This window comes from Buteo buteo, chromosome 15 (genome assembly GCF_964188355.1).
Source record: "Buteo buteo chromosome 15, bButBut1.hap1.1, whole genome shotgun sequence".
Classification (NCBI taxonomy): domain Eukaryota; kingdom Metazoa; phylum Chordata; class Aves; order Accipitriformes; family Accipitridae; genus Buteo; species Buteo buteo.
Genome location: NC_134185.1, coordinates 6,610,235 through 6,638,079, shown reverse-complemented (window position 1 = coordinate 6,638,079; position 27,845 = coordinate 6,610,235). Strand labels below are relative to the sequence as shown.

At 41.6% G+C, this 27,845-nt stretch overlaps 2 protein-coding genes across 2 annotated transcripts; both read left to right on the top strand.

Annotated features, from left to right (window-relative positions):
* Positions 1-442: 442 nt before the first annotated feature.
* On the top strand, positions 443-13,164 carry TMEM30A (transmembrane protein 30A). Its single transcript, XM_075046463.1, has 7 exons — positions 443-785; positions 6,222-6,338; positions 6,977-7,084; positions 8,178-8,265; positions 8,722-8,865; positions 10,565-10,771; positions 11,664-13,164. The coding sequence occupies exons 1-7, from the start codon at positions 489-491 to the stop codon at positions 11,855-11,857; spliced, it is 1,155 nt and encodes a 384-aa protein (XP_074902564.1). The 5' UTR covers positions 443-488; the 3' UTR covers positions 11,858-13,164.
* Positions 13,165-18,879: 5,715 nt separating this feature from the next.
* COX7A2 (cytochrome c oxidase subunit 7A2) lies at positions 18,880-22,984 on the top strand. Its single transcript, XM_075046462.1, has 4 exons — positions 18,880-19,010; positions 20,217-20,306; positions 21,805-21,889; positions 22,769-22,984. The coding sequence occupies exons 1-4, from the start codon at positions 18,993-18,995 to the stop codon at positions 22,825-22,827; spliced, it is 252 nt and encodes an 83-aa protein (XP_074902563.1). The 5' UTR covers positions 18,880-18,992; the 3' UTR covers positions 22,828-22,984.
* The last annotated feature ends 4,861 nt before the right edge of the window (positions 22,985-27,845 follow it).

Here is a 27,845-nt window from a genome sequence, read left to right as displayed (position 1 = left end):
GAGACGCGGGAGCTGGAAAGTGACGGCACCGGTGTCGGGACGGGGACGGGGACGGTGTCGGGGAGCGGGGCGGCCCTCGGCCCCTCAGCGGCACCGCTCCCCCGCCCGCTCCCTTCCCGCCCAGCGCTACTGCGCATGCGCCCCCCCCCCCCCCGCGACTCTGACCCCGCCCCCGCCGCGAGCCGGCGGAGAGAGGCGAAAACGCGCAGGCGCGGCTCGCCCTCCCCAGCGCGCGGGCGCCGCCTTTCTGCGCACGCGCGGCCCCGCCAGCCTCCTCCGCCCCACCGGGAAAGGTGGGGCGGGGCTAAGGAGGGGGCTCGCGTCATCAGCCGCGCGCCTCGAAGCCCTTCGTCAGGCGCGCGCCCTCCCGGTTGCCCGGCCGCCGCGGGCCCGAGCGCGCAGGCGCGGTGGCCTCCGGTCACGTGCCGGGCGTCGCCTGTGAGGCGGGGTTGCTGGTGTCGCCGGCGGCGCCGGGGCCGGGGGGTGTCATGGCGGTCAACTACAGCGCCAAGGAGGAGGCGGACGGGCACCCCTCGGGGGGAGTCGGGGTGCCGGGCGGCGGGGCCGTGGGCGGCGGCAGCGGCGGCGGCGGCGGTGGCGGCGGGGGGGGTGCCGTGAAGACCCGCAAGCCCGATAACACGGCGTTCAAGCAGCAGCGGCTGCCGGCCTGGCAGCCCATCCTGACGGCGGGGACGGTGCTGCCGGCCTTCTTCATCATCGGCCTCATCTTCATCCCCATCGGCATCGGCATCTTCGTCACCTCCAACAACATCCGCGAGTACGAGGTGGGCGGCGGGGACACCCACACGGGCTTCCCCCGCCGGCGGGGCGGAGGGCAGCGGCGGGCCGGGGCCGAGGTTTGGGAGGCCGCCCGGGGGGGAGCCGGGCCGAGCCGGCGTTCGGGGGTCGGCTCCTCCTTGGGAAACCTGCCGCCGTCTCTTCCCGCCGGTCCCCGGTAGTCTTTACCGAACCGTCCCTCGGCGACCCCCGGGAGACAGGGAGCATCCTCCGCGTAGCTCGGAGCCCTCCTGTCAGCCTTGCCGGCGCTCCTGAGCCAGCTGCCGGGGAAGTTAATCGGCACGGCCCGGTGCGAGCTGCCTTCTCTGAAAGTAGGCGCATCACCCTTGGGATCGCTTTGTGGCAGTGGGTTAGACACCTTTAAATCTTACCGAGCGGCTGCAGTTTCAGGGCAAAACTCTGTGGCGGAGGTGTTGCCGTAACTCTTGAGTGCGCTAGGGATTTAACTTTTTAAGTGCTCTGTGGGAGACCAGAGTGAACTTGGAAACAAAGATGGAAGAGCGTGGCTTTTTCTAATGATGCTTACAAAAACTGAGTCATTTACATCTGATAATCAGCCACACCACCGCTGCGAAAACTCGCTGAGCGTTAACTGAAAACTAAACCGTGTCACACGTAGGCCCATTCGTTAACAGAATCGCTCTGTGTTGTAAGGAAACAACCCAAAGGGCTTAGGGACAACCTTGAACAGCAAATTGATGGCTATGGTTGGTTTCAGGGAGCTAATGTGACCAGGACTGATTGCAGAAAAAAAAATGCGTGGTGGTTTGCTGAACTGCTATATTGGAGAATATGAAGTTTTGTGGATCGAGTCATTCTAGTTATCAGAGTAAGCTGTCACTTTTAGATAAGTAGTGTTCAAGACAGTGGCTTGGGTAGTGGGAGCAATGTGGCAGTGAAGCCCAATTTACTAAAGAAATCCTGAGGCAGACAGTGAATGCTATTATATTTTCATATTTCTGTTAAGATGCAAACTATGTTATAATAAAACCATTTTAAGGTTCACTTTCCTTTTATGTTAAGAACTAAAATTCCAGTCAAGGAGAAAAGCAGAAGTGAAAAAAACAAAGCTGAAGTGTATTTTACAGTGTCCAAAGGTTGTACGTAAGCATATTTTTGAAAAGCAATTGCTTCTTGTGTCAAGGTTTGAGGGTATGCAGAACATCTGAAGATTGACACTAGTGCTTCAGAGAACATTGCCAAGTTGTCATGGGCATGTAGACTTTTAAATTGTCATGTTATAGTCATATTTAAGGTAAATACAATCACATATTTTCAACAGGACACCCAGTGGAGAGAAGTCAAAAAAAAAATCCGTGTTAACTCTAGGGTTTTGGGGTTTTTTTTGACAATGGTGTTTATAATAGCCATTTCCATAGTAAAGCAATATAAAGTCTTAGAACATGATGATTGTAAGAGCGTTTCATGAGTCCAAAAATATAAGCAACTTCTTATGCCTATATTGCTGCTGTATGTGTATACAGAATTTTTATATACTATTGTTCCTTAGCAGCTCAGTCATGTACTCCTGATAAGTTCCAGTAGGAGCCAAAAACCAGATGTTCTCACCTAACATGCAGTACAAAAATCCATAGGTGAGCTGGGAGCATGACTGATGCTCCCCTACGCGATCAGATTACATATGTAAAGCAGTAGTAGCTGTATATATTTGGAAACCAGCTAGCAGGTGCTGGCCTTCTACCCTTTCTAATTTCAAGATACTCAGGACTGGAAAGTGTTTCGTTCATTTGCTTGTTTTACTCTGTGGGTTCAGTCTTGTATCATCCACCTCGTGTGAAGCTCTCCTTAGTCAGATCATTAGGCTTTTGTGAGAACAGGAGGGATAGAGTTCTTGACTTATGAGAGTATGATTAGCCAGTTGGGGTAGGCAAGTGAGAATGGGGAAACTTGGCTTCTGTTCTCTGATCCGCACAGGTGTTTTATCAAGTGTTACAATGCAGAAGTTCTGCGAGTGAGATTATCATTTTAATGGCAGCTGAATTTTGGAAGAAAAAAGTTTCAATCAAAAAAGGCTTTACAGTTGCAGCAACAAAAAGTAGATGAAGCATTTTACAGATCAACGTTTGGGCTGTGAATACACTGAGGGATGCACTTTAAGACACTGCTATCACCTATATGCTTAGCTGAGATATGTCCCTGCTTAGTATGCTGGCTTTTGTTAGTAACCTCCAAATGTTATTCACCAATAGCTGTGAATTTAGCTCTGGGAGACAAGACATCTAGAAGCTAGGTGCAGTGACTAAGCTCTTTTAAAAATGTAATCAGGGGAGGAAGCAGAGGTAGTTATTTACACCTACCTTCTAGACAGCAGCATACTTGTTAAGTGTGTGTGTGCATACACGCACATATATATATATAGCTGCCTGTAAACTTAGTGTATTGGAATTGAATAGGATGTATAATTTATGCTCCTGAAATACATATTTATCTACAGTTCACATTATCCTTTCCTGGAACTAGATACTGCAGCCATTAGTATCTCTGTGAACTCTGCTGTTCTCATACAGGTGCAAGGACTGAGCAGCAAAGTGTAGCTTTTCCATTGATTTCCGTTATAAGCTGTCTTGAATTCAAATGTGGAAGATTTCCAACAACTTAAGTGTATTAGAATTATAGGTTTTTTGTGTTGTTTTTTTCTATAGCATTTTCTCACTGTTTCAAAGGGTATAAGCAGCCATTTATCTTGGGTCTATCATGAAAATAGTTCATTTGGGTGAAAAATGAGGATCAGCTGTGTAAATGTGTCTTTTTGCCCTGTTACTAAAGGGTAAGAGTTCTGTATTTCCTGGCTTTTTTATTTTATTTTATTTTAGAATGGATAAGAAGCATTGACAGAGCGTATTAATACGTGATAAAAATTGAGGAATATCTGGAACATTAATTGTGTAGGAAAGAGGTCTTTGTGCTATGGCTGCTGCTGTGAAATGCATAATTGTAGTTAAAAAGCCAGATAGACTTTCAGGCTTGACTAGGAAAGAAGAAGGGAAAACAAGTAGATGACTGTTGAATACATCTTCAATGTTGTGTGCAGTTCCAGTAACCCCATCTCAAAAATGATACAAAACTTAATAAAACCTACAGAGAGGGATAGCAAAGAGGACCAGAGTTACGGGATGCCTTTTATACAAGAAGTGGCCAAGCAGTGTGTATGTTATAAATATGTGACAGCATGTGAACTCTACAAAATCATAAATTGTTTGGAGAATATGTATATGCAATAGTTACGTTATTTCTATACTGCGAACACGTAAATCAACTGGGAAAGACATCGACAGCCTGAAAAGCCATTGGTGCCGGATAACTTGGATATACCCAGTGTCCTTAGATCAGGGGTTATTGGGAAGGGCTCACCCTGTGTGCGTTTGTCGTACTCAGCTGCTGGCCCATCCCTGGGGACAGAACGCTGGGTCAGGCGGGCTCCTGCCACAGACCCCAAAGTCAGTCCTTCAGTTCTCAAAGTCCTGGTTTCGTTATTTTGTTGAGAGATGAAGACAGGTCCCTCTATCCCTTTAAATAAGCTCTCTGTTGAATGTAACCCGTAAATGTGGATGCAGAAAAAAAACCACTTGCGTTGGCAGTTACTGTACAGGAAAGCTCTTGGATAGCATTGACGCTGATAGCAGTAGTCAAAAGCATGATTCTGTTTCAACATACATCAGTTTCATGCTCCACTGAATTTAGTCAATTATATTTTTAAAATCGAAGTCTTTAGATCTTTTGCAGCCTTGGAGTATTTGAGTTTGTTCTTGATCTAAAACTTCTCCACATGCTGGAGAACTAGCTCAGAATATGGAGGTTTATGTTCTTTCTAAAGGAAGTGCTTGCTTAAGCTTACTTTAGCAGGAAGAAAACCTCACTGAGTCAGCCTTGAACAAATGAGGTGTGTTGTTTGTTGAGAGCAGTGGTGGTCTGTCTGTCTGCTGTAGCTAAACAGAACTGTTCAGGACGGCTGCAGCAGTGCTATTTCTAGATCAGCATAAACTCAATATCTTGTTCAGTGAAGGAAGCAAAGATTATGTGATACCCTTTCTCTGCAAGCTAATAGCTTCTGAAGCTGACTTGTCTCAGCTAGGCTCGTTAAGGTGTAGGTCTCATCTGTCAGAAATCTGGCAGCAGAGCAGGTACTAATAAAAGTGCTGAGAGAAGGGTTGCTGCTTAATAGATATCGAAGAAATCGCAGGAAGAGAGACCTTGAAGAAGATCCAGAGGAAAAGAGGCTTCAGTTGTTCCCTGAACCTTGAAACTGCATGCTTGTTTTAGCTAACCTGAATAAAGGTATTAGGACAGATCATAAATAACTCTTAATGCTTGATAGTGCGTTTCACTACAAGCATAAATCAGGGCAAACCATTTGCAGCAGCCTTTCATAAAACTATACAGGTGTTGTAGTTTAAATGATACTGCTGTTAAACGTTTTGTTGCCGTAACTTGGTTTATGTTGCACCAGTTTGAGTCTAAATTCTAAATGGGAAGTTCACAGTAAGTGTAGAAATACATAGCTTATAGGCAGATGGAAGCTTTCTCCTCCTACACTTGGAGCTAGCCTGCTGAGCCCAAGTTAATTATTTCCTGCTGTTCACATGCTGGAGCTATACATGTGAGCGAGCTAATGTGGTCAAGCGACTTCAGTTGGCTTTGGCTGTAGGGTGAGCTCATAGCTGCTACAGATATGCTATGCATACTGTCCAGGTAGCCTGTATGTACAGATTTCAAATACTGGCTTTTTTTGAGCTACGCTATTCAAGACAGATAATATTGTGTAAGCCAGATTAACACTGATGGTATTTCTTGTCCATCTACTGGTATTTTACCATTCCTGTTAAAACAGTACTAGTGTCTTCATCTTCCCTATTTTAGGACAGTTCTTGGGCATTAAGTGATTTTAATTTCTTTAAAAAATATATATTTTTTTTTAAATCTTCTGACTAATTAGATGGCTAAAAATGGTCAGCAAAGCAAGTTTTCGGATGCAAACCTTTTTTATTAAATATCTAGACTTTTAAGAATTTGACCTCTCTGGAAAGCATGTAAAAGCTCAGATCTGCTTGTCATATGGTGTGTGTATGTTTTTGGAAACATCATGTTGTCAGGAGTATCTGCTGCTTGTGTTTTGGTGTGTGGGTTTTTTGTTTTGTTTGTTTATTCTGTTTTTTGTTTTGGTTTGGTTTCCCCCAGCAGTAATGGCCCACCTCGGTGTTAAAATTTGTTTGAGGCTGAAATTGAGCATATGGACAGAATCACAAAATCATTTAGGTTGGAAGTGACCTCTTGAGATCATCCTGAATGGGCTTTTGGAGTTGAGGTGTAAGATTGCAAAATAAATGCCACATCAGCTCTTTGGCTTATTAATCAATTTTCTTTACTCTTCCATTGTAAATTAATGACTTTTTTTTCTGTTATAGATTGACTATACAGGAACGGAGCCTTCTAGTCCCTGCAACAAATGTTTAAATGTATCCTGGGACAGCACACCACCTTGTACTTGCACCATCAATTTCACACTGGAACATTCATTTGAGGTATGCTATCCTGTATGCAAAGTGAAATTAGAACAGTTTGTATGGTTTATTTCATAATTGATAGGAAAGCTGTGTCACTTAAGTCATAATTTTTTTTTCTATTTTAGAAGATTATTTCTAGTTTTCCTATGAACATAGATCTGATTTTTGTGCGCCTTTTCAGTAGCAGGGATGAAATGGGTTTTAATGCCTCTGTTTATCTGGAAATGTACAACATTAAATGGAATGCTTGTGTTTTACACATTTGGATTTACTGTATGTGTCCTATAGCTGGTGAGTAGGTCAGCTATTCCTGCCTGACTTGGAAAAACTCAGTTCAGCAGGAGTTGGAAATGCCAGATAAGTGCTTTCTGACAAATTGGAGGCAAATAATGAGGCTTATGTGCTTAACATCGGACGAGATAGGCGTTGGGATTAGTGCTGGTGAGTATCATTCAGATAGCTTATGGCATGTTTACACTGTTGGACTTCAGGATGCCAGCTTATGTTAGGATAGTACTCTTACATACTCCATGTGAAGAAAGAATTGAGGCTCCTACTTTATGGATGTTGCTGTAAAGTAAATACAGAGTTTAAGAGGTTAAAACTTTAGTTTTGTGTGAATTAAAACCCCGCTTGCCCCATCTTGCTTCTTGTAGAGCAATGTATTCATGTATTACGGACTTTCCAACTTCTATCAAAACCATCGTCGTTATGTGAAATCTCGAGATGACAGCCAACTAAATGGAGATAACAGTTCGCTACTTGTAGGTATTAATGCTTGGATATTAATAAGCAACTAACTTCTGACTGCTGCATAAATTGCCAAATAGAGTATTTATTTTAATAATAACGAGGTACTAGAATTTCTGCATAACAGAAGACAACCATAAGGAATTCATATTTTGTTTACAGAAAATAACTGTAAAATACTGTAAAATTTCATGTCAGTCATTTCATTAAGCAGACAGCAATGCACTACTTCAATCACTTCTCAAATTTGAATAGTTTTAAACTGTCATGTTATCTTCAGTCAGTAGTATCTATCTGTATCCATTCTGTCTGAAGTTTTCATTTTCAGTATAAAATAATACTTGCTTACCTAGCACCTGGTTTGGATATTGCAGCTAAATGCATCCATTTTTGTAGACTCCTGTTCAATATTGAACATTAGTGATATTGGAAAATATCAGTACTGTGTATTCTGTTCAAGGCACTCTGTAATGTTTAGGGCCAAACCTCTCCTTTTCCTAATTTTTATGAGGAGTGGAAGTAGAGTTAGGTTCTTGCCTCAGCAAGAATGATTCTCCCTTTTCACCTGTAAACTTTAAAAAAGGGGCAAGTTTCAGGAGGCTACATCTGATGACTGACACAGGGTTCGGGGGGGGGGGGGGGCTGTGTGCTTTTTCTTGCTTGCATTTTTGGTGTGCTGTTGGAGTCCTTGCAACCTTTTGCCTTTTATGTTATGCTTGGTTTCATATTATAGTCTTATTTTCTATGACACTGATGCATACTTAAAAAAACCTTCAATAAAAGAATACTTGAGTACTTCATGTTGGAAAACTGTTTCTATTAAAAGATAAAAGGAAAAAAGTTCTAATAGCTTCCAAGAAAAGCCTTATTTTTAGTATGACCATGATGGGATTCTGACTTTATTCATGTTTTATTTAGATTTTATTCCTGCTTGTAAAAGAAAAATCAATCATGCTAACTGGTATTGAATGCTGAAGTAGTTGTAAATAACCTGACTTGTGAAGATTATTTTGTGGTACATTTAAGATGAGCACGTTACTGAGGTACTGTAGCAAAACCCAGGTTTTTTACACAGACTCATTTGCGTTTTTTCTTTCTAACTATCAGAATCCAAGTAAGGAATGTGAGCCTTACCGCACAAATGAAGACAAGCCCATTGCTCCTTGTGGAGCTATTGCCAACAGTATGTTTAATGGTATGGTAACACTTCTAAGCTATCACTTAGGCGTTTTTGTGATCTAGTGTATGTTTTGTGTTGAGTTGCAAATTATTCTGAGTAAAGACGTCATGGGCATTTTGTTTTGAATTAACACATTTTCATTGTTCAGAATAAAATAAATATCTTGTACTGCTGTTGCTTTTTTTCAAAATTGCTGTGAGAATTAATTTAAGCTGATGGTGTACAAAGGATGGAAATGCCTGTTGTGAGAAGCTGTTACTGGTGTGGAGTAGAAACATAGATATCATGTATGGATAATACACTGCTATCTGATATAAATTGATTCTTACAGAACAGCTTCTGATTGTGGCAGGAATGCCTTGTCGAGTTTTTTTGTTTTGTTTCTCCTGAAGGTAATTGTTTCGCTGCCTATCAGGATCAGCTGTCTAATGAAAGTTTTCAGCTGATTTTCTAAATTGACTTTCTCTTTAGATACATTGGAATTATACCGCATTGATAATGACACAAGGACTCCTATTACTTTGATTAAAAAAGGCATTGCGTGGTGGACAGATAAAAATGTAAAGTTCAGGAATCCTACAGGGGATGGAAACAACTTAACTGCACTTTTCCAAGGTAAAAAAAAACACCAAACAAACCACTTCAAACACATTCTGATTCCAGTGAGTTTTACGTCACTGACAACATTTTACTGAACATGCTAATTAAAAATATTGTTCTCTGAAGAAATCCAAGCTAAGGACTACTCTGCTATCTAGAAAGGTTGTCTTTAAATAATGAAAGCTGCAAATTTCATGTGAAAGTGTTTGGGTTTTACCTTTACTGTAATAATTAATTTATGTTTTTTAACTTCTGATTTTTATGTTTTTTTCCACGTTGAATACTGAGAAAAGCCTAATACGTGCACTGCTGTCGTGGTTTAACCCCAGCTGGCAACTAAGCATCACACAGCCGCTCACCACAAACTGTGCCTCCGCCCAGTGGGATGCGGGGGAGAATCAGAAGAGTAAAAGTGAGAAAACTTGTGGGTTGAGATAAAGACAGTTTAACAATTAAAAAAAAAAAGTAAGGAAAAAAAAACCCAACCAACAAAGCGAGAGGAAAATAAAACCCCAAAAAACAACTGATGTAAAACAAAACAATTGCTCACCACCAACTGAGTCCCTGAGCAATGGCAGCCCCTGCCTACCTCTACCTGCCCAGTTTTATTGCTGAACACGATGTCGTATGGTCTGGAATTTCCCTTTGTTCGGTTGGGGTCAGCTGTCCCAGCTGTGTCCCCTCCCAGGCTCTTAACCCACCCGCAGCCTACTTGCTGGCAGGGCAGCCTAAGCAGCAGAAAAGGGCTTGAAGCTGTGTAAGCACTGCTCAGCCGTAAATAAAACATCAGTGTGTTAGCAACACTGTTTTTATCACAAATCCAAACCATAGCAGGATACAAGCTACTATGAAGAAATTTAACTCTATCCCAGCCAAAACCAGCACAAGTGCTATAATGCTTGGATTTAACTTGAAAAGAAATCCTGCAGTTGTTTAATCAAACTCTTCATACAGTTTTCATTTAAATGTTTCTACTGCTAGATTGTGCAAAGTTTTCTAAAAATCGGATTCTTTTTTGTGATTAGAAATGACTGATGTGTCTCATTTATTAGGTTAAATACAGTTTGGTAAATCAAAGTTTTCTTTGGCTACTAGTGTCTGAAAAGAATCTTCCTCAGGGTTCTAAGGGGTGTGTGTATGTTTATGCAAGGTATATAATAATTTCAGGTTTAACCTGATGTGGGTTTCTTGCTTAGTCACAGCCAAATTACATGTTGCCAATGTGATGCTACCCTTGAAAAAGCAGATACCTTATCCTAATACAGTGTAGAATTGTATTTCCAATAAAATTGGCAAAAGCGTTAGTATGGCATCATCTAAAATATTGTACATAATTTTATTTGCTCATGGTCCAGGAAGTAGTAGTCAAACTTGAGCAAGCGAGCAGAGGAGCTACCATCATAATAGAGAACTAGCTCACTAAGTAATGTTTTGAGACAAGACTTCCTAATTATATAAATATGTAGGGGAGGCAAATTTGTTTAAACAAATGGACAATGCTGTCATGAGAATAAATGGATATGTGCTACTATTTCAATGCTGCAAAATAAAAAGTTCTTCAACAACCCAGTGTCTTGCAATAGTAGTGAGCCAACCTGTCTGTTCATACTGTTTAGAAGTTAATTTTTTTTGTAGTGTTAGAATGAATTTTGATGAGGCACTGTGTTACTTAGTATTTGAAATACCTATTGTTGTTATTTTTGTTTAATCTTAGGCACAACAAAACCTGTAAACTGGCCCAAGCCAGTGTATATGCTGGACTCGGAGCCCGACAACAATGGCTTTATCAATGAAGACTTCATTGTGTGGATGCGTACTGCTGCTCTGCCAACATTTCGCAAGCTGTATCGTCTCATTGAAAGGAAGGATAACTTACAGCCTACCTTACAAGCTGGAAAATATTCCTTGGATATTGCATACAGTATCCTTTGAAAAAAACCTTTGAAAGCGGCTAAGGGCCTTAGCTGGATTGCATGGGCATGTATTTGTGCAAGTTCAAATTGAATTAGCCTTTTTTCTTACCATCACTAAAAAAAGATGCTATTGAGCTGTGGTTGAAAACTGGTAGTGAGAATCTTTTACTTCTGTGCAAGTTTTTATAGAATTATTAGCTTCATAGTGAGAGGGAAACCAGATTGCTTGGGTGCTGTAAAGGAATTGAGAGAAGCATAGGAAAAGGGAAAAAACAGAGGTAGCTGGTAGCCTAGAAATTGCGAACTTTAACTTCAAGGTGTAATGACAATATGTAATCAAGGGCAGACTGACTTTGGAGGTCAGAAAAATGCCAGAGCTGTGGATCAGGTGGGGGTCTGTCATTCTATTTTGGACAAACTAAAGACTAGGTAGAAATGCAGGAGACAAGAGGAGGAGGGTTGTCATAGTTACTGAGTTCTTAAAATTCAAAAGCACTTAATGATCATTTTTAAATAGCTACTGCAGTATTTTCCTTTGCTGCAAAACTGTGGGGAGTGCATAGAAAACTGAATGAACATAAAATTTTGTACTAAAATATATTCAAGAATTAAAATTTAGATTTCCCTCACTTTATTGAAGGTGCTTTCAAAAACCCACAAAATCGTGCATTTACTCTTCCCTTAAAAAGGGGTTAACATCTTCTAACATGGCATTCTTCTTGGAGTGGCTGACAGTGCCCAGACTAGCCTTAGCCTAAAAGTTTCATATTTGTACTTCCAGTATTCAAAGGCAGCAGTTTGTATTTGGAACCCGAGTGAAATAACCCAAAATTTTGATGTGCCTGACCACATAAAGCTAGATTTGGAAACGTGCTGCTTGTTTTCCTAAATGTTTTTCAGATTATCCTGTACACAGTTTTGATGGACGAAAAAGAATGATTCTCAGCACCATCTCGTGGATGGGAGGCAAAAATCCCTTTCTGGGAATTGCTTACATCACTGTTGGGTCCATATGCTTCTTCTTAGGAGTTGTATTGCTGATCATACATCACAAATACGGAAATCGAAACACTAGTGCAGACATTCCCAATTAATCTTGCATTCTGAAAACAAATGTACTGCATGTGCATCAAGGCCAGTCCAGAATGGATGCAGTTTTTGAAAGATAAATCTCTGCTTCCGTCACTTCCGAGACTGGATACATAATTTTTATCTAAAGCTCCCCTTTCCCATACTGTGGATTAACTCTTGAAAATGACGGGTATACAATTAGCTATATTGATTGTATCTCTGCCTATGTCAGAAACAATTTTTCTGATACTTGCCTCTAACTGGGCAGGCCCCATGATGCATATAGCTCCTCTTCCCTTGATGCATCTGCTGCTTGTTCATGTGCTGTGTAATGTCGGTATGATTCAGTACATATAGATTGTGTGGAGAAAGACTGTTATAAGATACTGTAAATTGTTAACTTTCTGGAATTCAGGTGTCAGTGCTGTTGAAAGGAAAAGTCAAGTCTTAAATACTTGTTTTTTCAATTTACTGTCTTGTGTGCATGGGCTCTTACACTTCTTGCTGAGATTTTAATATATTTATATAAGTTGTTAAATATTTTTCCTGTGTCCTACCCACCTCTGTTATGTTAAAGAATTTAAGTGCTGTGTAAACTTCAGCACTCTGGATTCTTTGTATATTTACAATATATGCGCCTGGCCAGTAAACTAGCATCCTATGAAAATACCAGAAAACCTGTTGGTTAATTATCTGCGTGAGTCCCTTTTAAAGATTGTTTTAAACTGGGAAATGTTTGTTGCAGGTAGAATCTGCTTTTTTCTAATTTTCTTTGCTTTAAGTCATATCCAGTACTGGTTTACCTTGCTGGGTTTGCTTTTTGTGAGCAGCTCCAAGCATTAGTCAAGAAGAACCTAAAATGTTTTTTCTGTTCACAAATTTGGGTGAATTCCTTTTACTGAAGGAGTTTCCTATTTTTCTTGAATTCGGAGCAGGCTTGTTGTAAAGGAATTGTCATATACTTTTTCCTTATTTGGAGTGAACACCACATTAATTTTTTGCGGTGTTAAGGTAGTAAACTATAGAAATTCAAAAGTTGAGATGGCAGTGACCTCTTTTCACTGAAATGCAGGTTGAGCTTGCTGTGAAACCTAATTTAAATATTGCAGTTAGAAGCTATGTGCAGGTTAGTGTCTTAAATCAAATTACAGAAGGGTTCACTTTTAGGTTAGTTAAAAGTTAACTGTAACCTGTAAAATATTACTTTTTGGTTACTTTTTTTTTTAGATGATGCACAGAAATTGTAATGTATATGGTGGAGATCACTTTATATGCAACTAGCTTGAGAAAGTATTGAGTATATTAAAAAAGACCTAATAAATTCTGCAAACCGTTTAATAAGAGATTTTATTTTGTTCTTGAATGTACATTTATTTTCATCTGGATGAAAAGATGTATTCTCAGTAAGTGTGAATGCAGTTTAAGTGAGTTGTATTCTGGGATCGCATATTTGTTGCAAGTTGTTTATTCATGGTCCAACAGCTTAATCTATAGGCAGCTCTAAACAACACTACTGATTTATCACATAAACACATGACTGTTTTTACTGAATTAGTTGTGTAATCTTTTTAAAGTAGCAGTTCAAGTCTGTATAAACTATGGAATGAGGCAACATTTCCAGTGTGCTAGCTTTCTGTAACTCCATATAATAATTTGTTAGCATAGTACAGCGTGGCAGCCCAGGGCTTTTAAACAGTCAAAAGATTTTATTTACAGTGTTGTATCTGTGTTGCTGGAATTATAGAATAAGGGTATGTACCTCTGTATGTTGCAAGGCAGAAGACTCACACAAACTGTTAAACTGGCTTTCACCTGTAGAGTAGCTGCTAGTCCAGAATGCAGTAAGTGAGCAAGGGGATGTCTCCCAATTACTGGTTATTAAAATATTTTGAGTTTTAAACTTTGTCACTTGAATTGCAAATATATTCTGCTTCATTCATAATCCCTATCTTTTTCCAAGTAGGAAATGCTGCTTTTGGGGCTGTGTTCAAAATTAAAAACAAAGTATTTTTCCGTCTTTACCTTAAAATATTTTTAAATGCCTTACCTTTTTTCTACTGACTATAGCTGTCAGTGCTGCTTTGATCTTCTTAATGAAGTACACCAGGATGAGAATTGCTGTCTGGTTTTTGTTACAATTAAGCTTTTTCTCTGAGAGCCTGTAGCAGTAAATACTTGCCAGGCACTATGCCTGATGGACAGTGTGCCTGAGGAGCTTAAAATGCTTATAAGAGCTTAAAATACTAGGTCAAATTTGTAAACTCTTCCTTCACTCACGCTCGTTTGTCTTGATGTCACATTGAGAACTACGGAGATCCTTAGATTTTGTATTTCTTACAAGTTGCCCATATGTGCCGCGTTCAAAGATGAAACCATGGCGTCCCTGTCTGACACTTCTCAGGGCAGTGTCACTGTCCTAGTGTTCAGTGTCGTGTGTTGAATTTGGATTTGACCACCTGTGACCTGGCACTTCAGTGGCATCCTTCACGGGTATTCACTACCAGGCTCAAAAACACAGAGAGCAATGCCTCTGCTTTCTGAGTGCCAGCTAGGTGTTTTCCAGGTCTTACCCAACTGAGGCAGTGCCCAAAGTGTGAGAGACTGTAAGCTTTCTGGAGGCTGCTGCTGTTACGAGGGTCTGCTTATTAATTAATCTTTCCTGGAGACAGTAATTTGGGCAACTAGGGTATGTCCCTGTCTTATGCAAGAGCTCTCCAAACAAATTCTCTAGTATGAAACCAACTTCCTTATGGTTTCTCGTAAAAATCTACATCCCGGTAATAAAGCAGATTGTCAACTCAGGTATTTTTTTTAACTGCATCAGGCTATTTGGGGAGCTGTCGATTGTGCTTTGCTGAGTCAGAGGGAAGAGTTACCAGTTTATAACTGGAATGTGAAGGATCCTTCACAGCCTTTGCCTTCCAAGGTCACACTGGTATTGAAACTAGGTTCTCAGCAGCATGGTTTTGCTTTAATTAAACCTTGAAGAATGCAAGCCTTGTCTTTTTTTAGAGAATCTCCGTGGGAGGAAAAGCCATGACAGTCTAGGGTCAAGTAACATCTGCAAGGGTATGTATCGGCTTGAATCCATCAAACAGAGCGATGAACGTGGCTGGCGTTTGGATTGGATTCACCAGAGGCGTTACTTCTCTCTGATGCCCTACTTGCAGTGCGAAAGTCAGGGTTACAATGTCTGTAGACAGACAGGTGTCCAAGACTGAGTTGAAGTGAGTGTCTGGTGGAAAAACGTGACTAAGTCTAAACGAGAATGTACCTACAGTTACTTTAAAAAAAAAAAGTTATTGATTGGAATGCAACCACTGAAGACAAAGAACAAGGTGTAACCATAGAGTAATCTGGAAGCATTGCAAATTATTCTGATCCTCAAAGTTCCCATGACAAGAATGTGGTTTCTGATCTTGCCTGAAAAAATTGTGATCTATGCTTGGTACCTCATAAGTTAGTTTTTTGTAGAAGTTTGATATTTGTGTTGCCTGGGGTTGTTCCCTGTAACTGAACTAACTAGTTATAATGGGTTAGAAATGAAGAGGGCAACAATGCAAAGGCCTTCAGGAAGGTCTGCGACATCAATCTTAAAATCAAGCCAGTCTCATGAGGGTTTTGTATTGACCTAGTCAGTGAGTTTAAAAATAAATACAACAAACCAAACCCAAACACAAAAATAACCAACACCCCAAAATGTTCCACATAACAAATACTTGTCTGTATTTATTGAACAGCCTGCCAAAAATTCTCCCTTTCAAAGTAGGAGAAAAAATGTGAAAATCATAGCCAATTTGATTCCTGCTCTCTTCTTAGCAATGTGGCCAGTTTATGGAAGCGGTTGCTTCTAGCAGTGTGGAAATGGACTCTGAGGTATAAAGCCCAGCTGCAAAAGTTCGTTGTTTGGGGTTTTTTTGTAGTAGTAGTAGTAAATTTTCCTCAGATCAGCAGAAGTATTCTCATGTAGAAATACCCTATCTTCTACCTCATGGAATCTGTTCTGATCACAGTATTGCCTTCTGTGCCTAAATGTGAAGTCTAATCTTACTTGACAGTTTCAATTAAGACTAAAGTCCATTATGAAATGGCCTGATAAGAATTAGCAGATCCTTACATGACCTAAGTCTCAAATAAGAAACTACCTTCCTGTAAGCCTCCGATTCCAAACATGCTCAGCTTGCATTTGAAAATAAAGTAATACTGTCCATCACTTGAGTTATACCAACTGCTGCTAGAAGGTCTGAAGTTGGAAAACTATCTTTCTCATTTCCTGTTGGGAATAAAATAGAGAAGAGTAAAAGCATAAATCAATAATTAATGAAGCTCAAGAAGTTTAAAAAATTTTTTTCAAAGAAAGTAGGTGGAGTTCTTTCTCACCAGAGCCCGATTTCAGATAAAGATGACTTAAAAGAAGCAATTCAAGCAAACTGAATACCAGAGTTATGGACAAGTTTAATCAAGTTTGTACCTGAGGACTGTGCCTAAATTTTGCCAAATAAAATGGTGAGATGTTTTAAGTAGTGTTAGAGGGCCAGGAATGTAATTAATGACCTCATCAATTCTGTTATGAAAATGGGAAAGATTGGACTGTGATATTCTTGGAATAAATGAAAATATGATTGTCCCCAGGCTTACCTGCTGAGGACTGGAGTTACGTGGTTGAAGTTAGTGTGTGCTTCACAATAGACGCTTGTAAACTTCAGAAGAAATCTTTGTTCTTTCTGTCAGCACAATCTGTTAATGCAACTTTACTGTACTATAGAACTCGGAAAATAGTTATACTAAGATAGAATACAGTGTGTTTTCTCTTCATACACAATGTAGGTTTTAACTGGGTTAGTCAATTATTTTGTTTGCAAGAAAAAAAATTAAACCAGTGGGCAGGCAAGACTCAGGAGGAGGTTTAAAAAATTGTCATTTTCAGCTCTTCTGCTGCACCAGGGGTTTCCACTTCCACAGTTGGGTTGAATGTTAATTGTTCTGTGATCTCTTTAGCAGGGTTTATGTACCCTTCTATTATTGGTTTAAGAGGTAAAATTTTTTTATTGTTGTTGAATGCCTTTTAACATATAGATTAACAGCCTTGTTTTCATTCTGGTGTAAACAAAACTGTTTAATGATGAGTTTTGATTAACAATTTTATTATTCTTCAATACAATACATGCAAAAGTTAGTCTGTCCAGTTAGGAAAAAGCAGTCTGAGTTTGCTTCTAGTGAAATACCCTTACCCTGAGGTGGCAAGTTGCCACTTCCCTTTCCCTCAAGTTTTCATTTCTTCATAAATTAATCAACACTGAGGACCCCAGCTGTGCTTGCTCTGAGCAGGCATCTTGTAGCTTTGATTGGTATGTAACCCACATGACAACTTTTAAGTATGGCCTTTCTGTTGTAAAGTGTGTTTTGACAGACAATAGCACTGAAGCACAGGTTCAGCTATATCAGGAAGTAGTCCACACAGCAGAAATGAAGTAGTAATAATTTCTCGGGGGATTATGATCCTTTTACCAGTATCTGAATACAACTGAGCATATAAAAATCAGAATAGAAATATTATATGCACTTGTAAGATGAAAGATTGCAAGAGGAATGAATGGAAATCTATCTTGCAGTAGTAGTAATGTATTCTAAGTATTACTCTGTAATAGCACTGCTTGAGTGTTTGAAAACTATTTGTTAAATAATGCATCCAATTTCCTCCTTCGTTACAACACATATTTCTCCATGACTATGCTTTCTAAATGGAATTTTTAATATTCTACTCAGCTAAGACTATACCTATAAATACTTCTTCATCTTTGCATTTTTAGTTTTTTTCTGGGGCAGCTCATCAGATTGAGAAGTGCTGTGCTTTAAGATGTGATCCTTGTTATTTCCATACTAGATTGAGCACTGATTTGCTGTGTTTGACACACATTATTCATCATGAGGTTTGGCACCAGTACAAAAGCAGCGTAATGACAAAAACTGAGTGCACTGCAACTGCAGCAAAGCTAGGAAATAGTGTTCCTGACAGCATTGTATTTCAGCCTAACATTGAAGCACAAGAAGACACAATTACAGGGCTAGATCTGCAATGCAGAAGAAATACGGGTTTCTCGGAGCACTTTCTTGAAGGTCAAATAGAATCTTCCTTTAGAATCAAATAGGCTTGTGTTTCATACAAATCTGGCATTACTCCACCATCTGCAATTACATATTGTAAAACACAAAACTCAAGTTGGGGTTTCTTTTTTTCACAGGCTGAGTGCTCTGTATCGCTGCTACTAACGGAGTTGGGGGCAGGTGCACGTTTCAGCTTTGGGTTTTTTTTCTGTGTAGTGCCTCAACAAGGGATGCCACATCTCTCCCAAGGGTCTAAGAGCCCTCGGCTGGGTCAGACCCAGTCTCTGCCCCGTTCAGCGTCCAGCCCCAGTGACGGCCAAAGGGGACCTCGGGGGAGTCCGTGTCAACAGAATTCACCCACCGTGGTACCCTCCAGGACACGCTTCCAGCCCCTCCGCACCTCTGGAAGTTTTTAATGAAAGGGGATGTTAAAATCTGTACGCAGCAGCTCTGAGGGATGTTTCTCTCACGGATTTCCTCTGGAGGCAGGGAAGCGGCCGGCAGCCACAGGATCCCGCGGTTCTGTGGGGAGCTCGTCTCTGGTTCCCGGGTGTCCCAAACAGGACGAACGCCCCATCGGACCGACCACCGGACAAAACTCCTGCCTCGCAGGGGGTGCGGGGCCTGGGCTGACCCCCCTCACCCGCCCGCAGACGGCTCATTTGCGCAGCGGCCCCCTCCCGCTGCCTTCCCCCGCCTCGGGCCGGAGACCCTTCTGCGCTGCGGCACCGCGAAAGACTGTGGCAGGAGTGTGAGGAGGGGAATAGCCTGCCTTAGACCGGCCGGGACGTGCTCACTCACCAGACCGCTCCTCCCCGGTGCCCACTGCCGCCATCTTGGCCCCCCCGCCGCCATTTTCTCCGCCCACCCCGCCGCCATCTTCTCCCCTCCCCCGCCGGGAGGACTGACGCGGCTGGCGGGGCGGGGCGGCGCTGTAGGCTTTGCGGCGGCGCTCTGGGCGCCTGCCTCTGTGGTACCGCGGGTGGAGGGGGGAGCTGCTTCCGCTTCCGCTGCCCTTGTTGCCGGCGGGAGGTGAGGGGACCAAGAGCCGAGATGTGGCGGAACTTGCTGGTGAGGCCGCCGGGCCGGGCCGGGCCGGACCGGGGAGGGGAGAAGAGGAGAGGAGAGGAGAGGAGCCCGCTACCGCTGTGTCAGCCCACCGCGGGGCTGCCGAGCCGGGCGGGTGTCCCTCAGGGGCTGTCGGTGCCCGGCCGGGCTGCGGGACTCGGCCGCCCGGTGACTCCCTGCAGGCCGCGCTAACGGCGGGTGCTGCTGAAGGGGCTGAGGGGAGGGGAGGGGGGGTGTGTGGGGACACACACACGCGACAGTGTTACATTTCAGGTCCTGGCCCACTCGCTCCACCTAGTGCTGAGCGTTAGGTACTTGAAGGGGTGGGAGCTGAGCCCGTCTGTGAGGAGATAAATTTTATAGCGTGTTTTTTGGGGGGTGGCTGAGGGGAGGGGGTGTGGGGCTCTGTTACTTGCAGCTTGCGTCATCTGGATGTTTGCCCCGTGGCTGCGTTTTTAGCGGTGTTAATTCTGGGGGAGAGGATCAATGTTATCAGTGTTGCTTGAAGGAGACTGCTGGCAGCTTAGACGTGCGGCTGGTTCTTCGCTCTGAGATTTGGCGTGTCAGCGAAGGCAGACTTGGAGGTATCGGAAGAATTGTAGATCATTGGTTTTGGTGGCCTGACCTGTGCTAAGGAGCACCCGTATGATCTGACTATGGAAACAGATCCTAGCTTAGGACACAGCAGGGTGTCTTCAAACTCGGGGGGTGGAGGGGTGCCTTCTTCAGCCCTGTGAAGTTCCTGTGTTGGTTGCTAGCAGGTGAACTGCAGCTATGGCAGAAGGTCCTTGTCTGCACAAGTATGTTTGTCTTAAATATTATTGTCCCCATTGCTAGGGCAGACATGGCGAATGGTGACTAAAACTGAGATCTAAGGGGCAGAGGTCAAGTTTTCCCCCCAAAGGATGCTGGTTGCGAAGGTTACGCTGCAGATCCGTAAATCTGTTGTATCTTAACTGAAAGTAATTTTCCTGAGTTTTTCCTTTTTAGGTAACCAGTCAGTCAGTCTTTTACATAGTCTGTTGAAAGATTGACTGAATTCAAAACCAGTGGGCTTTCGTGAACTTTTGTTTGTTTGTTTTTTAAAGACTTTCCTTTCTTCCTGTACCTTCTGCTTCTATCTTACCTATAAAAGAAACTATTTCTACCCAGTGTGGATATAGCTGAAAAATGTCAACTTTTTAAAACACTGTTTATCTTTTATTTCAGGGTCTTCGCCAAATTTCCCAGAGGACCATAAGCACTGCTTCACGCAGGCAGTTTGAAAATAGAGTTCATGAGAAGCAGAAGCTTTTTCAGGTATTAAGTGAGCACTGACAGTAGAATGATGTTAGTAGAGTAACAAGGTTTTAGTAGATCACAATTGCATACATTTTGTTTCTAAAGAACTGGTGAAAGTCCTCTTTACATCTGAGGTGAGCCCTTGAAATCAGTTGTATGACTACGGTGTTTGAAATCTGCAGTTATTTTCTACAGAGATTAAGAGTATTTGTACCTGCATACTTGACTTGCTGACTCTTTAGGGGTTTCTTTTACCCTGTGAAATGATTTGTACCTGAGTTTCTTATGAGTAGTAGATACTGTACAAAGATAAAGACAAAGTACTCTGAAATGAGATGAGATTGGGGAGTATGTCCTAAGAAGAAATAGACAAAAACAGCAAGTGAGAGGTCAGAAGTACAGTGAACAGTTAAACCTGCAATCTTACGGTTATATTCATAGCTCATAGATGAGCCCTGTAATTCTTAATGAGGATATATTATTGTACTTCTCAGTTATGAAAACAGTGAAGGTCTTAAGGGATTGGGTTCTCTCCTAGAAAATTATTGAATCTTTAAAAATAATTTCTGAATTACTCTCTTCCTGATTGATAGGGCCACCTAGTGAGAACTAGTGGTTCTTCAAATGCCAAAGCAGTGGATACTCAAGAACATACTCCCAACTGTGAGCCATAACCTGGAGCAGTAGCTTCATACTGAGGATAGATTAGCCTGGGCTTCAGTGATGTGAAAGGGAAAAAGTATATTAGAAGCCCCAGTTTAATAGTGTTTGTGTCTTGTTGCTTTCATTTCCCCTGAAAGAGAAAGCCAGTCTTGTTGGGACACTGCCCAAGGAGGACAGTGTTCATTGTGAGCCAAGGGGAAGTGGGATGTTGGTGATGGGTGAGGTCAGAGGTTTTGTTTCTGCTGGTGGAGATCTCTAGGCGTATCTCTTCTTCCTCCCATTCCTTTCTTGTGGGGCAGCAAGTTAAGCTGGGCTGGGTTGCGGGTCACCCGGCACTGGAGGCCAGCTTGAATTCCAGAGCAGCGTGAACTTGCTGACAAGGGTAAAGATCATGTGGGTCTGGTGTCTAGGAGTTTTACTTCAGGTGGAGCAAAACAATTTCCTGTATGACACCAGCTGGCAGTAGAGGCTCCTCCCCTTGTTGCTCCCTATAGCAGGGATTGACTATGCTGGAGACGATGGGAAGTTTCTAGGGATGGTAATTATATCCTGTACAGCCGAGGGGGCTGGCAACTGGCGTCAGAAGTGCTTAGGCATCTACCAGTCACTGCTTTAGAAATGAATGTGCACATCATTTACTGTACTTCCCTAGTATATCACCTGATACCCTAGTATCACCTGATACCAGAGTGAAAGCTTGAAAAAGTGGAATCTAAATAAGGTTCAGTATCTTTTGGAAGTTGGGGAGATAGTTTGGGGAAGTAATTCTTGTTCTGCGTAATTCTAGTTAGATTAACACAATATTGCAAGGACTGTATTTAAATAGTTTCTTTTTATCACTTGTTTCCATTAGGAGGATAATGGCATCCCGGTGCATCTTAAAGGTGGTTTAATGGATGCTCTGTTGTATAGAGTCACCATGGGTCTTACGGTTTTTGGTAAGGCTAATACTAAAATATTTATGCTTTGGTACGATTTCCAATGCGCTAATATTAAAATACTTTTTCTCTTCTACAATCTCCAACATGACTGGTGTTTCCTCTGTAAATTAGTTATGCAGTTCCTTTAGTCTGTTCTTTAGAACATGCAAAATGCACATAGAGTGGGGGAAAACCCCCCACATTTGGGCATACTATATATTTATTTGTGCTTTCTCAAATTTAGCTTTTCAGATGGCTTTTTTTGCCCTGACTAATTCTACTATGGGCTGAATACTCGTTCAGAATTCATGTATGATGTGAGAGAAAACTAGAACTACTTAGAAAGCTTACTCTGAAAAGGAGTAAAATGTAATTATAGCACATACATATATCAGTTTTCTCACTAGCCTGACTCCTTTTAGTGCTAGGTGATACTTGCTGTGCTGAGGTTTCACGTACTGTGAAATCTAGCAGAATATATCCAAACTTCATGATACTGTATATGTTTAACCTTTACATTGCTTGTTACATAATTTTGTAATACCCTCTAATTTAAAGATGTTGATCTAACAGATTTTCAGTTCAGTTACTTTAAGAATGAGTAACCATTAATTTATGATCGTCTGTGTAGGTTCTACAAACATGCCTCTCCCCTTTTTTTTTTCCCGTTTCTGTATTTTTATGCAGTCTATGGAGAGGTATTTAAGGATTTTTTTCTCTAAAATATGTATTGCCAAAAAAAATAAATCATTGAGATGTGGCTATGGAAATGTGTTACGTCTGAATTGCAGCTGCTTATTGTCAATATTTCTTCTGGAATGAACTGGGAAAGGCAAGCTGACTTGAAAGGAATTCTGTTTACCATTCTGAAAACTTCTTTTCTGTCTGTTAATTCAGGAACAGCCTATGTTGTTTACAAGCTGCTTGTCGTTTCAATGCCCAAGAAGCAGAATTGATTCCAGTTCAAGACGCCTCAGTGACTAGCATCTCTTCGTCCAATTCCATGTGACTCCAATGGCAGCTTATACTTATTATAAGCAGCTAGCTTAATGCTTGGAATAATGATTCAATTGTAACATGTTAACTGCAATCAATAAAGCAGTTTTTATGTTGTGTTGTGGTCTGTACTGTATCATGTGTTCTACGTCAGAGTGCCTTTACTTTCAGTAAATGTATATTGAGTTGATTAATATGCAGGTCTTTGAACTTTGAGCCTCTTTTCTTTGTATGTGGTTTATGTTAGTAATTCAAAGGTGAGTTAAATGCCCTGAATCCCTATGGGAAAGTGATAACTCGTCTTTATTATAGGAATTTCCTCTTCCTGCTTTAGTAGAGCAAGTTAATCTTGTAATAAATTATTAGGATTAGATTAAACCTGTGTGGAAATGAATGTTGAGGACTTGATGGTTATGCTGTATCTTTGCTGTCAACTGCTGGAAGTTGACTGTAATACATCTGGAATTGGAGGAATTTGGTTCCTGATCGCCATCCAAAGGTGACAGGTTTTACTATGTAGAAGTGGTAACATTGTCCTCTGCAGCTTCAGGGGCTTAGAAGTACTCTCAGTTGAACTCAGCACCTTCATCTAATAGATATTTTTTTTTCCAGTGGCTTTTCTCTGCTACAGCTTAATGGAACATCATATTTCCTGAAAAGAATGAAAATTTCTAAGCATGCAAATATGGTTAGCAAGTGATTGTGTATTTATCTCGCTGCCCATGAAATCAACATATATATGTTAATCATGATTAAGACTTGGTAATCTTCCAACATTGCCTCCTGTTTCAGGTGGCTAAAGCCAGCTTGTTCTGAGTCATTAGGATAAATAAAGCTATCAGTTCTTTAGCATAAAATAAGGAAAAAATTTTATTGGAGAATTTGAGCGTGTTCTAGAGCAAATAGTAAAGTGGAGGAGGGGCACAGTAAGTGTTAACGCTAACTGTACTAGTGCAGTGCTAGAATTTCTCTACTAATTGAAAAATGTTACAGTGTTAAATGGACATACTCTGACAGTTGACTGCTAATTTGATCTAGGCTGAACTGGACCCTGTTAAGCCAGAAATACTGAAGATACTAAAGGCAGTGCTTACAAAAGCTTCAAATTCCTACTAATTTTTGTCAGTTTTTAACAGTCTTTAGGAATAATTTCTCCAGCACACTCTGTAAGCTCGAGGACAGGCGAAATGCATAGAGACTGCATGTCTCTACGAATTGTACTCTTCGTAGTTTGAAAATAGGACTGCCCCATGTCTGTAGGGTGGGCGCAGATCTAGTTCAGAAGTACATGCCAGGTTAAGTGGATTAGGTTTCAAACACTTGTAGGATAATTCGAGTTGGGAGGGACCTCTGAAGGTCAATTGGTCGAATTTTCTGCTTAGAGCAGTGCCACTGCAGAGCTACATTGGGGTGCCCAGGGCCTTGGACAATCACACAGGGAGCATCTCCAAGGACAGAGATTCTACAGCCTCTGTGCAACCTGCTCCAGGGTTTCACTGTCCTTTCTCTGGAGAGTGTCTTTCCTCATCTGGGATACAGGAATAGATGTGTTTAAAGGATGGTTGTTAGCATTCCTGTACACAGCTCTAAAGGAAGCCACAATTGCACATGACCACTTCCGCCTAGACAACCACGATTTTTACAGACTTAAAGGGGTAGGTGGGTATCTTTCAATATCTTATGTTAAGATCTCTCTCAGAAAATGAGGCAAAAGCTGTAGGCATGGCTGAGTTTTAAGTTGCTGCTGCTCCTTCATGTCGGGGTGTCAGTAGCTGCTGCTTCTAAAGCTCAGTTAATACTCTGGTTTCTGGGAGAGCTGTCAGCTCTGCTCCAATGTCATTTCTACTGGGTCACTCCAGACTTTCTGGCAGCAATTTGAACTGTGTGCCTTAAACTAGGTTATGTGCCTTAGCAATAACATGGTTGAGGAGTGCTCACCTGCTCTGTTTCAGTGGCAGAACTGTATGACAGCTCTCTGCATATGCAGAGACACAGCAAATGGCTGATAAAGCTAGTGGTTTGATCATGATCCTTTCCAAAGTCCTTCTCTTTCAGTGGCTGAGGTGGTGTTTATCAGCTTGCTGTGACATGGACAACCACAAATGCAACTGGAGATCCACAGTTGTCTTGGGGGGAGAAAAATTTGATTGTGGTTTAGAATTGGGCAGGGATACCCAGTAATAACTATTAGCTGCTGTCATGTATTTAGGAACAAGCCTTATATCCAAAGTAGCTAGTGCTGTCAGTGAAAATGCCTGCTCTATGAGAACCGCTTCTAGGAAGCATCTCTAAGCTGGTGAGCATGAGAACCACGTGTAAGCTACCCTGATGCCTCTTACTAATTTGACTATTGCAATTAGTGGGGAAGAACATCTCTGGGAACCAGTGGTAGCTGTGCATTCCTAGTAAGGTTTTATGTTCCTAAGGCGATTTGTGCCTTTGTAGCTTTCCTGTCAAGTTGCTACTTGTGGGTTATTACGCTGATGGTCTGGTGTTGACTCTGTAACGAATAGAGCTGCTAAAAAAAAAAAAAAAGAAATTCCATCAAAATAATCCTTTTGTTTCTCTTCTCAAGGAAATGGTAGGTTTTCCAAAATGTGAAAATGAGCTTCCCACTACAGTACTATTTTAAGCCTCTTGTATATTAAGTTTGTTTGGAATTTTTCATTGCTATCCTGGAGAACCATAGTATGCTTGTTAAATTTGAGACAAACTGGAAGGGAAGGGCCAGCATACTCATAACTCTCTAGTAGAACCAAAAATCTTAAAAAAAAGGAGAGTGGGGGAGTAGCCCTCGGTGGTAGCCTTTCTGCATAGGTGGGTTTGGCCAGCTGCATGACTGAAAGAGTAAGAACTGCCTGGATGGATGTCTCAGAAGAAGGTTTGGGAAATGGGGTACAGCTTAGCTTGAGATGAATATTGATGCCTACAAGGATGAGAAACCTCACAGCACAGTGAACTATGCTTTACAGCATGTGAAGAAATCAGTCTGCTCTCTGCAACACTGGTAAGGCGTCTGCTGCTGCCATGTGCCTGGGGCTGCTACCAAGATGTGAACCAAGTGGTGGGCATCTGGAAGGCAGCATAAGGAGCGATCAAAATCTTTTAAAAGCCCACATGCTTTCCCGCCCACATGCTTTCCCACCCACAGGAATTATGAAGAATATTGAAGGAAGGCCAGTGGTTTAAATAGTCTAAATTATAAAAATCCTGCGATGAGCTAGGCGGTAAACGTGCGTTTCTTTGTGCAACCGAAGCAGACGGTGCAGCCGTTCTTGTTCTCGCAATCAACCACATCTCAGAGTCCGCTGATTGTCTCGGCAGCGGTGGCAGCTTGTGGGCTGTGTGGCAGGCGACAGCCCCGGTGGGAGGGCACGTGGGGTAAATGCAAGCTGGGAAAAAGAGCTTCGTACTACAAAGTGATCAGTATTTATAGACAGAGCCTTGAAATGTTATTTAAACACATAACAAATGACAAAAGATTGTTCTGGCAGGGTAACCACAAAATGTGTCCCTGGAGCCTGCAGCTGGAGGCTGGAGGTTGGCACTGCTGCCGAGAGCTCACGGGGCGGTGTACGCAGGCCACGGGTCTGCCAGCAATTCTGGATTTTTTTCTGCTGCAGGAGCAGTAGGAGGATGAAACCAAACAAGACCCACGGTCAGCTGCTAGCACCGATTTCTGGGACCGCTTAACAAAGGTAACAGGGAAATTCCCATCTGCTGTTCAGTCTGTATGTGTGATTTGTTGCAGGCACGTCCACATCACGAGCTGCCAAAAGGTGTCAACTACGTGCCTATATTGCCTATGCTGTCTTTCTCTAGGAAAATGCAAAAAGAGAGCTACGCATCTTCTCTAGGGCTAAAATTAACAGAAAGTGTTTGGAAGTATTTGAAGATCTCTTTCATTCTCCCTATGGGTATTTTATAAGAAAATAAAATGAGCAACATCTATTACTTCTCACTAATGTGAAAAAATGATAAATTTTAGAAAATGAAGTGGTAATATGAAGTCACGGACTGCTAGCAGTTAACACACTCAAAACTGTGCTTTTCTTGTCTGATTCTATTACTGTAGTGCTTAATTACCATCCTTAAATCAATGTTTTCTGGAGTTAGGTATTATACTGATGTACAATATTGCTACCTTACTGCAGCCCTACTTTTGATTTGTGTTTAGGCAATACACAAATTTAGGTATCTTTCCCCAGCAGAGATTTCATGTAAACTTCTTTTTCTATTTCAGGTTCATGTGAAATTTATTTTCCAGTTACTGTTATTAGAAATGGTAGCTATGATTTTTTTATATTTTGCTTTAAAGGATGGGAAAGCCTCCTGGAGCTGAGGACATGGGAACACTATCCTGGCTTCCACTGAGCTGGATTGTTCTAAATGTCACCCAAAAAATATGGGGGACATTTTCTGCTAGACAGGCAATGAGCACTCCATCTCTTCCACTTCCCTTGCCACTCTATTTTTCATTATTTTAGCGTTTTAAACTTATATGGTTTTAAGGTTAACAAAGAAAGCTTAGTAGTGTGCCAGCTTTGGCAGAATGAAAAAAAAAATTGTTCATGCTACTGTAAGAGAAATGACTATTCAAACAATAAGCAGACAGATGAAACAGGTGAAAATTAAATTCTCATTATTACATTTCTAGGTTACACAATCCTTTCTGAGACTCCAGGCGTACAGACCATGTTTTACCTTCTCCATTGGGAAGGTAGCTCAGAACTATCTACTCTTAGAACTGTGCCCTGGGCTACATTTTCTTGGCTGCTGAATATATGTATAGATCCAATTAGCCTGACACACACAAAAATTTCCCCAGTAACAGTCTGAGGATTAATAATACACAATATCGCAGCACAGGCTTCCTAAAAGACACCATGAAAAAAGTTCAGAAACTTTCAGAAGAAAAAGAAAACACCAGAGAGATGTCTAAGTGTATGATCTTAACTGTACTTTTTTTCTTTTTCCA